The 14,457-nt window shown below is 40.8% G+C and overlaps 1 protein-coding gene across 6 annotated transcripts in view; it reads right to left on the minus strand.

Moving 5' to 3' along the window:
• The window catches only part of dennd5a (DENN/MADD domain containing 5A), a 34,467-nt gene that overhangs the window by 16,065 nt on the left and 3,945 nt on the right, over nucleotides 1-14,457 (minus strand). For 4 of the 6 annotated variants that reach the window (XM_069686247.1, XM_069686159.1, XM_069686498.1 and 1 more), the window contains exons 2-5: nucleotides 6,831-6,896; nucleotides 5,927-6,036; nucleotides 5,104-5,788; nucleotides 431-618 (exon numbers count right to left, since the gene is read on the minus strand). In XM_069686247.1, coding sequence (XP_069542348.1) covers nucleotides 431-618; nucleotides 5,104-5,788; nucleotides 5,927-6,036; nucleotides 6,831-6,896 — 1,049 coding nt within the window. The remainder of the gene's footprint in view (nucleotides 1-430; nucleotides 619-5,103; nucleotides 5,789-5,926; nucleotides 6,037-6,830; nucleotides 6,897-14,457) is intronic. The other 2 variants (XM_069686416.1, XM_069686332.1) reach the window with 1 other exon arrangement.

Consider the following 14,457-nt stretch of genomic DNA (forward strand, 5'->3'; position numbering starts at 1 on the left):
CCTTGCAAGTTCAAATACCTGGAGTAACTAGGTAATTCAAAGAAGCTTAAAATGCGGCTTTAAGAGAATGAGAAGAGGCAAAACGGTCCTCCATGTTGTTTGTCAGCACTACAGCAAAGGCCCTGCCTCTGCAGAATGACTTTAATAAACCTGCCTGCCAGAAATAGAGCGAGTATGTTTGTGTTACTGTGACCAAAGAAAATAGTCAAACAAGGAGGATTTTCTTCAATAAGATCCAAAAAATGTTGGCCTATTTTTATGCACAGACAGAAAGAAGTAACAAGCAAGTGTGCAGCACAGTAATGCCTAATATGAAAGCCCTAGAACAGGGAATTTAGCAGCAATATACAACCATTCAAAATCAACACCAAGGCTCAATATTCATATAAATCTAAAGTCAGTACAGGAAGTCACCACAGTGTGTTTGTACCTCCTGCGGCAGCTCTAGTTTGGTGCGGTCATCCTGTCCGTTGGAGTGGAGGCCCATGAGATACGGCACGGGGGCGTCCAAGAAGTGTAGGAGGGAGGCAGGCAGAATGGGAACGTACACATGCTGCCACTGGTACGGGAACATTAAGGCTGTGATGCTCTCTGCCACGGTCATCAGCCGCTGGTAATCTGTTTAATACACACAAGAAAAGTCAACAGTGATAAAGGAAAGACTGTAACCTTGTGAATGATACACACAGGGTTCATTTCCTGGCATTATTATTACTTTAAATCTTTGTGATTGAGTGATCACTTTAACATTTTTTTTCTATTGGTTATATACTATCCAATAACAATTAGGCCATTTAACAGCATACAACATACGAGTTGTGCAACATGACTGTAAATTATTCCAATGGAATAACACTGTTTTTAACTCTTTTGTTTATTGGCATGATAGCCAATCCTGCTACAGAGGAGTTCACATACAGGTTCATCAAAAATATAAGCATTAGCTTTATAAGCAAGCATGACTGTTTGACACCTTTTTTTTTATTAAGAGCACAGCTCAACCCGGTGGAGACAAAGTGGAATAACTTGCCAAGACAAAAGGAAACAACACCAAACCCTGTTACAACAGTGTGAACTCTGGTTGTTGTTCTGTAAGTGGAGAGAGGACTTGTTGGACTAAGGAGCCACATACAATGAATTAACTGTGATGACACAAATGCTGCGTTCAAATTAAGGGAGTGAAAGTGAAGGCCATATTTTTAAGTACATCAAAACAAGTTGATATGACTTATCCTCAAATAATAAAAACTTAACAAATTACCAAAATATCAGAAATTGGACCATAACATTTTTTTGTAGTTGTTTGTTCTACACAATCCATTGTAAGTTGGTTTTGGAGGACGGTAACCTCACCAGTATTTACACTTTGAGGGCCTTTTTCAAGGACCCCCGACTGAAGATAAACTTTTTGATGCACTTCCCTGCCTCATTAGACTATTAGTTTAGTCTCTGTGAGGCTAGAACATCTCATCTAAAGGAGGAAGTCCTCTGCTGGACCTTCATGACCTGGTTCCTCTGAACTTTGACACAGCTGCAGTCAGCTGGCTCTCTTGCTCACGTTAAATTCCTTTGCCATGACTCCACACAGCAACACTCCTTCCATGTTAGCACTTAAGTCAACGTGTATAAATGCAAATATGTGTCCGGTCCTCCTCATCTGCATTCCTGCTCTATCCTCTTGTCACCTACTGTACATTCGACAGCAGCTCTGCCTCTCCTGATATGGTGCCTAAATAAACGCCATTGCTTCATTTGGTCATGTGCTGTTGGGTCCATGGGAAGAGACTCTCACCCCAGGCCTCCCCCTCATCCCCCTTCTCAGCAGGCTTCCTCTCCCAGGATGGGGACAAGAATACTAACATCACCCGTCTGCTCTTAAAGTAGGCCAGCAAAACAAGAAACCACTTTAACTCAAGTCTCAACCAGTCAAGAGCTGTTGCCTATATATACACAGATCCATGAACATTTTGTACATGCCCACACTGGGAACTGGTAGCATTTTTGACTTCAAGTGATGCTTGAACTTTTCAGTTTACGTACCGAGTGCAAACACGCAGTACAGCAGGCTAAAAATACAGTGTACACACAGCAGGAAAACTTCTACAGATCTTAAGTCCCAGCACGATTGAAGAACATGTTTGATGAAATGTGTTCTGTCCTTCTGTTAAAAAGCCTTCGTTTGCATTAAGATAGTTTTGGTACATTTAAGAGGTTCAATCAAGAAAATGTTTGATATTTTTCCCTCAAGTTCTCCTTGAAGTATGTTAAAATAGTCTGCTATGATTTTGATAAACACCACAAAATGAGAGATTATCAGACTTATCAGATGGGGAAGTGTAGTTAGCATATTTGTTAATGTTGTTTGCTAGCTTGTTAGCTAACTGCCAATGGCTGACACAGCGTTAGTTGTTGTAAAACACACAATAATATCTTATAAAAACTTACAGTATTTGGTACATGTTTTAGTTAACTGTGGAAAGAAGTTCCACAGTTTGTCTTTATCAAATAACTGTGCACACCATGTTTGTTGTCATTCACTATGCTAATGCTAACTCTCACTCTCTGTATTGACAAGTTTACTCCTGTCTGCGCTAGAGTTTTCAGGTTTCTTTGCCGGTGTTGTTGCATATTAGACAGTGAGCTTTAGTATTTGCTACGTACCAAATCTAGCTGGGGCACATTTGTATATAAAATGTTGTGCCCAAACATTACCCCCTTTAGTAAAGGAATGTGGAAACACCTCTCATATCATCATCGACATCATAACGTCGTAGAGATAAAAGCTAGCATAGTTTAGGTCATTTGAGCACATTTTAGGTGACATAAACATAAAAGAAACACATTTTTGAGTCGAAAAATGTATTAATATTAAAACATTTAATAGACTGTCAAAATAATTAATTATACTGATATTGCAGCCTCAAGACATAAATGGAAATTGATGATATGTAGTGGAGAAGATATAATAAGACTGAGGTTGGAATTGAACCATAATATGTTTTGGAATCACAGAGGTACATCTGATAGTTGCTACAATATGTTGGTGATATTCCCCAAGGTATGAAAGTAACATAAAAGGAGTGCTAAAAGACAGCTTCAAACATGAGCTATCAAAGCTAATGTCAGATGAGGAATCCATCTCAAACTAGCGCTGCATCATCCTTCAGCTCTCTCCCTCACGCTCTGATCCCTCTCTCCCTTCATCAATCATCAATCATCATCCATCCTGTCACAAATCACACAAAGCCAGAAAATGCCCATGAAATAACAAAAACAAACAACGGCTTAATTATAGCATGTCCCAATATTTGACACATGATTGACACATGATTTGCTTCCCGTTTTAAAAACCGCCGGCAGCAGCAGACAGTATTTGAACATCTTTTCTTTGATGTCTTCACAGAATAAAGACTGGCCACTGTGTTTTTAAATTAAATCAGATGAATGAATTTTAGAGCTATTTTTATCACATAGCACATACAGTCCTGTCCTTATTTGCAGAGCTTCCCTCTCCTCTGTGTGTGTGTGTGTGTGTGTGTGTGTGTGTGTGTGTGTGTGTGTGTGTTTAAGAGCGAGGCGTCTTTTCCTAACAATCCCTCGCTTCTTCTCAGTGGAAGACTGCCAGGGCTTAACTCTACACAACACAACACCCTTCACACGTTCTGCAGTGATGAGCCTCATGTGGGGGAGAAAAAGAGGTATGATGTCACTTCCAACCAATAATAATCACCCTGCATCACTGCCATCCTCCCTGTCTCCGGGTTGCCTAGGAACAACGCCGCTTTCCCCCTTAAGAGCTGGCCCCCCTCCCCCGGCCCCTGGCGTTTTATAAACCATTTGCCTCCTCTTGCCCGTGTAATGGATCCAATCACCACAACAGACCCAGCATCCTTAAATGTTTCTCCTTGTTCCTCCTCAAACGTACGCTTTTTCTCTTAAATGGTGAATAATGACACAAATGTAACCTAATGTAATACTATTCAGCTCAGCAAAGGATGGTACAGATTAAATTCATATTAACTGCAGTTACAGCCAGATAGAATAATAGATAAATACTGAAATAAAGTAGACTGTTGCTGTGTGTTTGCCTTCAACGATAAATCCCACAGATGAATCTCAGCTACTAAAAAAGATCTGATTAACCCTGCAGCTCAAATATGCAAACACAACGAACCAACACACAGAAACACACGCTTGTACATGTCCTCTTCCTCTTCGTAGGAGCTGCTGGATGTGATGGCTGAGGGAGGCCGACATTTACACAGGCTTTAATGGAAACACTCAACAGGTTATGTAATCTCCTGGATAATAGTTCCACTGTGCATATCAAACATGTGTCGTAGCCCACGGCGGTGGGTTTTTTTCCGTCACAATAACCATCCAGACATTTTAAATCCTAAAATATTCCGAGCTGGCCATAGAGCTGGATTATAAAGCGACAGTGTAGCACTGAAACAAGGTGCAACATTTCCTTTCCAGGGTTTTAACTGGAACAGACCATAAAACCGATATAAAACAATTATAGTGTTTTGATTAAGACTCAAGCTAAGTTTTGAAGTAGCTCCAAAGAAATCAAAACACTGGAATCAATTCAGAATCTTATCTTGACTAAAAAATGTTTCTCAATGTTTTCAGCAATCAGCAATGACGCCACCAAAATTCCTTGTTGAATGGTTCAACTAGCCTTGGGAATCCCCCGCTAACTTGGTCATGAGACCTAGCTTTGATCAAACATGAAATATCAAAGAACACCTGGGGTTTTCCATTGTGTTTCTACATTAAAAGCCAGGCAATGGAGAAACGTTTAAATCACAAACCTATGACTAACTAAATAACTTAAATGTACCAACACAGGGAGGAAAACCTTACGGCTTAATAACAACCAGTTCCCCAGACTATATCTAGTCTTATGCCATGACACTGATATGTCTCCCAGCTCCATTGAATGCCTCTACCAACAGGATCACATTACAACACAATTTGTTGACTTGTTGTCTGTTTGTTTTCAGATGCATAGGGACTTATAATCAATGCATCCTAATGGACAGGAAGCAAAGGTAACATGGGATCATTGAGTGTAACAGTATCAGACCAGCTACTTACGCTGTGAGTAGAGCAGTATCTGCATCTCGAGCAGGGCGCAGGTGAACAGCTGGAGCACGTTCTCCACCCCCAGCAGGTTAAACATCTCACTGATGGCAAAGTCAAAGAGCGGCAGCTCAGATGTGCTCGGCCTCTGGCACACAATGGGCCCGTAGACGCCTGAGAACTTGAGGGAACGCCCTGAGGGTGGCATGGGCACCTCATAGAGGATGTTGTAGATGTAGCTCTCCAGCGGGAGGGGCGGGGGCTGGGGGGAAGTCACAGCCTGGTGGAGCTGCTGCAGCACCTTCCTGCAGGCCTGAGGGAAGGCCATGGGTGTTATCAGGCAGATGCACTTTGACACGTACAGCGTGTCACGACTGATGTCATAGGAGTTGAAGCGCTGCAGGCGGGAGATGGCGGGTGAGGCATGGAGCACGGGGCGAGGCTGCGAGTGTGGGTGTCGCTGGAGCTCGGGTCCCGGTGGCGAGGTGGGAGTGTGCAAGATGTCGTACTGCTCTGCGTTGTGCATGTGGTAAAGAGTCTGCATGGCACTGCAGATCTGCTTACTGGTCACCTCCTCGAAGAAGGTGAGGGCAAAGCCGTAGGTCCGTGAGCCGTCCTCTCGGGTGATGATGAAGGAGTGGAACTGAGGCTCCCGAGAGTCGACCTGCGTCCTGAACGACAGGCCCTTTGGCATACAGAGCTGTGAGAGGACAGGCGAACAGGTATCAGAGGATTGAGGAAAAGAAGTTCAGATGTTTAGATGCGATGCTGATTACAACCTTATCGACAATTTATTATCCTTATTATATAAAACATTTTGACTGTATGGAGATCATACCATGCCCACTGCATCCTGGTCAAATGGATTCCACTCGACATTGTCTGGAAAATGTGCTAGAACTTTGGATTTAAAGGTTCTCCGCAATGGACTCTGCTCAAAATTCTCACCTAAAGGTGAAACAAACAGAGAAAGGCAAGAACAAAAGAGGAGGAAAAACAGTTAGCAGCAGTTTCCAGATGTTGATAGAGAAGCAGATGAATGGTCTGATCAGAAGGATACAAATGCCAGGCGCAGCTTCAGAGGAAAAAGCAAGTCAGCATATTTGTCTTAAGAGGAAGATTGTATTGCATCATATAAAGCTGTCGTCTGCATAATGTACTACAAATTGAACTCAATATAACATCCAAACAAGCACTCCAAAATATCTTATTTATCTAACTTTATGGATCTTAATGCTTCTGGACAGCTTTAATGGCAATACAACATAACATACAAAATTAATCAATCATAGGAAGCGTAAATTGAGCTGATTTGAACCCAGAGGAGGCAGAAGTGATGCACACACCAAGGCAGTACTGAAAAGTCATTCAGAGTGAAGGGGGGAGAGTAAACATTGACCAAGCAATGCCAGCGCAGCCGCAGGCAGCACTGGATTCATGTGTGTGTGTGAGAAAGAAACAGAAGCAGTGATTGTCAAACATCAGCTCATTGTTCAGCTGCTGCTGAGGGAGGGGGAGGCGGGGGAGAACGGAAACCAGGAGGGGAGAAATCAGGGTGCTCAAAACAGAAAGGGCAGGTCCCCACACCTGTGCAGAAAATAACTGTGAAAACTGAGAATTTGAAGTAACATAAAAAGGGCTGCTGAGAAAAAAACAAAACAAGGAGTGCTAGGTTAAAGGCTGAAGGGTTAAAGCTGAGCTCAGGTTAAGAGGGGGAGGAGTGTGTGTGGTCGGAGGGTTACCTTCATTTGCCAAATTTCCTCTGGCCCCATCTCTGAATTTAGTAGCTTCTATATACTGGCATAAAGCTACACAACAAATAAAACAAAAATAGAATTAAAAGCCTGGTTCAGGGTGGGCAGCGCATCACTTCTCAGTATGTGCAAAAACATCCTGACAGCTCTGCTCGGAGAACAAGCTGCACACAGGACATTACCATATCAGGTGGGTATGCTAATTCAAGCCAGCTGGTGGGGTTGTGATACAATGATGCAGCGTTTCTGTGTGTCATGGTTTCATCCTCATCTAGAGATCATGCAAATCCATTCTGCTCTGATATGGATTATATTATCTCCACAGAGTGTTCAGCCATGCTAGAGGCTCTTTGAGGCTGTACTTGGGCACAGTGGTGATTGGAGCTAAATGCTAACATTAACATGCTAACATGCTCACAAAACCTATGCTACTTTTTAACAGGTATATTTTTTTTACCATGTTCACACTCTTAGCTCAGCGTGTTAGCATGCTAACATTTGTTATTTAGCACTAAACAAAAGAATAGCTGAGGCTGATGGAATGTCTTTGGAGCTCTTCAGCCTTCAGACAGTGTATCCAACAACTTTGGACCTGTTGATGGAGGTCAATACAAAGTGAAGGGTTCACCAAAAGTGGTGCAATGCATCACCTGGAAACCATGAATCTGTTGGGGATTTATAAAATCCAGCTTCAAATGACATTTCAATGTGACTGATGGGGGAATGAACGGTTTAAGCTGTGAGTTCTATCATCATAAAGCTGCAGACTCTGTAGCTTGGCTCTCTGCTATAGTGCTCCATTAACTTGAAAACCTTTTAAAAACACATTAAAGAGCTTCACAGTTGTAAGTTTCTTCATTAAGGTGAACCTGGGACATGTAGTTCTTTTTCAGTCAAACCTGTACACTGTTTGTCTGCTGCAAATACTCACCAGAGCATCAAATGTGTCTACATCCGCAACTGAATATAGTCCCCAACAAATGCACCTTTTATTCCTATTTCAGACATGGTAACTAAATACTACAGTGCTGAGCTGTTTTAGCAAATTACTGAGCCTTTATACACAACAAATTTGTGACCTTGTGAATTTGTGTTTAAGATTTGTTTGTTAGTGCCACAGAGGAGCTGGAAGTTAGTGAGAAACCAACACATCTTTGGTTTTGGTCTTTTTATGGGATTTGTGGAAAACCTTTACAAAGCACTTTACAAAAACATAATAAGAAATTGTAATACATTTCATTTTGTCTCTTTAGTCAAGCTTAAAAACATTTCAAGGTGTTACAAATCGGTCTAATGTGTGTATCCCGTCAGTCGACACTCATGGGGTTGTCTGAGTGAATGGCTGCTCTTGTATTACAGACGCTCTGGCCCTGGAGCAGAGTGAGATTATCTAACATTTCACATAAAAAAGACCCTTTTATGCAGCTAGGCAATGCTCTTTGCTGTCCTCTTCATGCATGACATTTGCCAAGCATCAATGAAACAGCCCTGCTGGCAGATACACACACGTCCATGCAGCACGTCGAAGCCAAATGTGAGCTGCGTAACACATGCCACGGACTCCTTTCTAGATAACACCACGTCAGCTTTGAACTAAAGCTGCTCTCAGGTTGATGTGGCATGTGAGATGTGAAACCTGGACAGTCTTTATTGTGGACTATGTCTTTAGTGGTGGGGAAACTCCATTTTCTTTTGCAGTTACAACACGACTCAGAGGCAACAAACCCACAAACAGAGACAGGAAATGATGCCTCTCTGATGATTACATGAAACTATTTTGTTTGAACGAGCGATTATGTTTAATCTTGGAAAGCATTAACTAAGAATCCTGCTTGAGACTTTGAGGATTATACATTAAAGTTCTGTCTTTACTCAGGCTGAGGCCAATGATACCTGCACACACATGTATCAGCTATTCATTATCCCTCAAGTAAGTCCACAGGCTTATCCTTCTCCGACACAGAGGTGTTAAGTGGAGCAACAAACAAGTTAACATTAGACTCAAACCCTGGCAAGGGAATAGAGTCTTAAAGATTGAGTGGCTTAATCAGTCAGTTACTTTTACATCGTAAAGCCCAGAGTGAAGGAACAAGGCCAGGGACACAACTCGGGCTACAAACACATGAGCAATGAAAGATCAGACTGATTAGTAAGTAAGGATAAGTTAATTCAACTACTTCTAATGTTTCTAACATTTTAATACCACTTTTATAAATCTCTTTAACCTCTATTTTTTGACTGTGTTTAAAGAGCATAAAACTGGCTTCTGCTGTTCATGAGCTTTCACATGTAGGTCAAATTCCAACACAGAAAGTGAAAACAGAGAACAAGCCTGATGACGTGACCCGAGCGGTTTGCTAACACTCTCAGGACAGAGTCAATTTGTTGCAATTATTCAACAAACATCTGGCTGTATGCAGCTGTGGAGGAGACGTGTTGCTTTACTCGACCAACAGCTTTTATTACATTATTGATATTTTAAAGTAATGGGACTTTCATGCATCGTGGCTAATGATAAAGATCCATTTGCATACACAATCTGCACATAAAGGGCTTCTACACCTACATGGAAGTCTGCCGATTGTTACAATCACAAAGTAATTATCGCAGCTTCTGCAGAACAGGAAACAAGGTTTTTCTAAAGCCTTCATCAAGATAAATCTGCTTAATGACAACAGGACTATATGTAAGGTCTGTCACTTTCTTTACATTCATTAATTACATGGAGAGCAATAATTGGATGGTGTAAGGAGAATGATTTTACCCAGACGTAGAATTAAAAAGGAAAATGGGAAATAATTCATGAAAATGTCAAATGAACTATTAATATATTGTAGATTCTGAATAATCAGGCTATAATCTGAAAAAATATATAATTGTTGATTTTATGCCTTTATTACAGACTTAAATATAAACAAATATATAATAAAAATATTTTAAAAAATTAGAAACACATAAATTTAAAAAATGGCTATGTGAAAATTAAATGAGCTATTGAAATAGCTGAAAATACAAACAGAAAAAGTTTGAATATTTGCCAAAATAAGAGTCCTAAATACAAAATTGAAACATGCAATTATCAAAGACCTACCACTGCTGGCTCATTTAATTTAAACTTCAAAGCTTAAGTGGGACTTTAACTTTACATGTAGCTTTACCTATTCTAAACTCTTTAACAAATATATTAAATATATAATTTATTTTTAATAAAAATGAAAATGTTGTAACTTCTCCTTGGTTTTCACATAGGATGACCTTGTCTGTTTGAGCACAGCCAGACTCGAGTGCAGCGTGCAGAGACTCCCCAGGTGTGTCTTTTAATCATCTTCACCTGGTAATTAGCGCTAATTACAACCTGCCTCCCCTGGGGGAACCCACACTCGTTGACATGAGCAAACAAACCAACAAACTCTACAGCTGAAACGTTTTCTCAATCTGTCGTATTTTCCAACAAACGTGCCGTGATGGAGTGATAGTGTGGACTGGTATCAGTGGGAGTGGAGCGTCACTGAGCTCTGGCTCCTCGTCTTTTTCCCTCATCCTTCAAGCCAGGGACCACCCACAGCTCTGCACCCCTGCTGCGCTCACACACCCTCACACCTACTGCGGCACGGCCCACTGGGCTCGAACATAAAGGGATGTACCTCTCTGTTTAGAAAAGCTATATTCAAACACGACTGGGCTTGACTGCCTGCAGCAGAATGTGCTTAAGCCACTGCTAACACTTCAAAATAGCTCAGCAGCAACAACATCAACACTTATCCACCCAGAGGATCCGGCCCTGACACCAGCGTGATAGCTCACTCTCAGCCGATTATACTCCCTGTAGAGACGGTATAGATCACATTTCATAAAGAGTTTTGCTGTCTTTATTTAATCTTTGCACTTTTTTAAGTGTGGGAAAGCTTTCTATACTGCCACTTTTAGTTTGCTGAATCTGGCATGTGAGCATTACTTTCTTCCTTAGCGTGTAACACCACTTAAAGGCCGGCTTCCAAAAAATAGTAGCGTCCTGTTTCTTTGGCAGCTTCAGGGCAAAAGAGTGGTTAAGTAGCTGTCAAAGTAAAATTGCCAGTACGTTAATTCATTCCTGTAATTGCACATACCTGATGGACTGTCACACATTAATGCTTGGCACAAAAGTACAATAGCCCTTATTCAGAATAAAGAAAAGAAAATCACTTAACAGCACACCTAGCCTCTCATCGGGGTGTAATCGATATTAGTGATGGGTGATGAAAAGGAAAAGCAGATTATATTAGCCTGTAAATTCTACAAAATCATTTAATATCTGGTTAATCATGTTTAGTTTCCAGTATTCTCTTGATTTTCTATGCCAGTGGTATGAAATGGTCTGCACGTGTGGACTCTTTTTTCCCTTGAAAACATGTTAAAAAAATAACAATGTTGTTATTTAGCGAAGACACAAATATTTAATAACACTTTTACCCTTTTATCAAGCTTTCACATAGTTTAAATGTCTGTTGATCCGGTTAAAAAGTGACATTGGCTGTAACGACTGTTCCGCTCCAACAGAGAGAGGCGATGGCTGATACTGTGTTGCAGAGACCATGACAGGTCTTAAACAAAGTTAATCTGCTGCTGATTTGTATGTCTGGCTAGTTTCAGGGGCAGGGCATTTGCATCAGATACAGGAAATGACTGTGCAGCATCTTTTTTCTGGACAATCTCCTTTTTAAGCAAATAAACACCCAGACAAACGAATGTAACAGCAATCTGTGTTCAGTGTGGCAACATGTCCATTCAATCCTGCCAACCTGGTGATGTAACATCGCCAAAATAGCTGGTGTTTACCCTCTTCGGCTCCCAAAACAATCTATTTTAACAGCAGACATTGAGACTTGTCATACAAGGAGGAGCACAGGTGTAGCCAACAATGTAATTACAGCTCTGTTGCATTTAGGGTTCCCAGTAACTCATGTGCATGCTTGAACAACAGCAGAGCTGAGAAACTGCCTCATCCAAATGCAATGCAGCCTTTATTACTGTTATAAATTGCGCTTTTGCTTTCCCCGCTTTGACAAGTCACAATTTCTGCTATGAAAAGTTATAAAGCCCCATGACTTAGAAACATTTATCGATGCAGTTTGTTCACTTAAATAATGTTTGCAGATGCCGCAGGAAAAGGTCAGCTACGTGGTGAAATAGATTGGGCCTGTAATCATGAGAATCCAGGTCAACCAGCACAACAAACAGCCCGACAAATATCACTACTACATCTGCAGCTAACAGGAAGCCGTTGTACACCAGTTCTTGCACTGCTTTGACGCAACATGACATCCTAGCAATTCAGCTCACAGACATCTGTTAGCAGCCAGGGGATTGGACTGCAGAGAAACTTGACCCACAAAAAAACTCTGTCTTTTAGGCAAGAACGTGCAGGTTTCATTACTGCGCCATGAAGGGAAGGCTGCAGACGTTCACCATTCAGGAGCTTGTCCAAGCTGCTGACTGACAGCCATCACTTAAGTCTTATCCAACCACTAAACAGCACTGATGTAATTAATATCACAATACAATATGCTAGCAGTATGTAAGTAGTTTTGCAGTTATCACATGAGCTAATAAGTGGTTTTCTACTTAAATAATGATAAATGTGTAAAATTCAATATGTTGTGGGAGCTTATGCGAAAAGATCATGTAGGCTAATGTTTGACCTTGAATAAATATTATGATCAAGCCCATCAGATTGTTGCAAATAAGGAGTAGTCATCTCATATTTGTATTCCTATTTTTAAACTTTCCTTTAAATATATCTCCCAGAAAAAGATGGCACAGTCACCAATAATGTAACATTTTTACAGATTTGTATTCCAAGTTTGGTTTTCCAAAAGACATGGTTTTTCTCCATCATTTTGGCATGGAACAGGGGTCTCAGCACTACAATACCCATGAGCCCATCAGAGGTTACCAATGAAAAATGCAAACATTGTGAAAACAAAATGACCAGGAAGTTGCTGAATTGATCAAAAATTAAGCTAGCAATGTCGCATAATTTTAAGATCTAGGATTGGACATTTTTTGCCAAAATGCACCTTGGGAGTTGTAGTTGTTATAACCAGATATTATGAAGCACAGTTCTTCTTTTGTACTGATGATTCAGCCAGGAAAGTTTTATGTCGATTCATGCTGCACAATTGCTGCCACTGTGAGTCATGCACTGTTGTCCGGGCACAAAATTAATGACATTTACGTCTAGAATACGGGGCATTGAAATGTCTCCTCTCAAAATGAATCAATTAAAAAATATGATTTGGGTTTAAAAATTAAAATAACCCTCTGAGCCATGAGTTTGTAATACTTGCCATCAAAGCTGTGAGATCTGTAATAAATCCTCAAACTGCAAATCCTTCTGATACATTTCTAGCAGATGTTTATAACCCTGACAGGAGACCCTTTTACAGCCATAAAAAACAACTGAGTGCAAATATGAAAGGCCACATTATGCATTTAAAGCCAGCCTTCATGTCGAGCCATTCATCCTCATTTGTTTGCTGAGTAGGGCCGGGGGAAGAGAGGCAGCCTGGGAAATTCAAAAGGATATTTAGCATTTGAATAAGTGAGCCTGTGTGTGCGAGTGTACTTGTGTCTCTCAGCTGCCTGTGTTTCCAGTGCAGCCTGAGAGCTGCAGGGTCATACATATGCTAATCAGGTCCTCACTGCGCTGCCGAGCACTGTGCTGGAAGAAAAGTTTAGGTCCTTTCTTTGTGTTTCACTGTATGTTACCATTGTTATTAAAAATGTGGTTTTAATATTTCAAAAAAAGAGCTAGATCTTATTTCATTCATGGCACCAAGTGCCGGAAATAACCAACATGTTTGCCAGACATTTATGTCTATGAAGCCCAAAATTGTTTGTCAATAACAGCCAACGCCGCATTTGTATAGAATTAAGTAGCTAAGATCATTATTTAACTATTTATGTGTATCGCTTATTTAGTTAATTATTTCGCTCTTGAAATCTCTGCCACAGCCCTACATAAACGTCTTATTTTCGGGTATTTTATTTTATCCAATTATAAGTCCAAAAATCAGAAGAGTATCAGTTTACATTTTTATGTGACAAAAACAACAGAGACACCTAAATACATTTACAGTTATCTATTTCTGCAAGAAAAAAGACAAAAAAATAGGTGATTATGTAAGTATTTGACAATTAGTTTTCTATCCAGCGACTAAACGATAAGTGGATACTTTTTTCCCGGCCCAGGGTGGTCTCCTATTTCTTTGTTCTACGTTAACATGAGCCCTAAACCCAAATCGGAGAAAATGGAACCAAAAATTACTGAAATGATTTATCAATTTAAAAAATAGTTGCCAACTGATCTTTCTGTCAGTTGACGGATTAGCCCAGGTGGGATTATTACGCGTCTGTCACACTTCGTCTTCTATGTAAAACAAACAGAGGCGGACAGACGGGACAATGTCGTTCCGCCTTTGAGCTAACATCGCAGGTAGCACCGTAAACACTGGGACAGCTTTACGCCGCCGTTGCTTGCTCCAATGTAAAATAGCAAAGGCGGCATAGCAGTCGAGCTTCGTTACAGAGCTATGGCAGAATTGCAATGTAAAAAGTGCTTCTGATTATTCAGCAG

The sequence above is a fragment of the Semicossyphus pulcher genome, unplaced genomic scaffold (assembly GCF_022749685.1).
Source record: "Semicossyphus pulcher isolate SPU_LCO1_2020_fin unplaced genomic scaffold, fSemPul1.0.p SCAF_1, whole genome shotgun sequence".
NCBI lineage: Eukaryota > Metazoa > Chordata > Actinopteri > Labriformes > Labridae > Semicossyphus > Semicossyphus pulcher.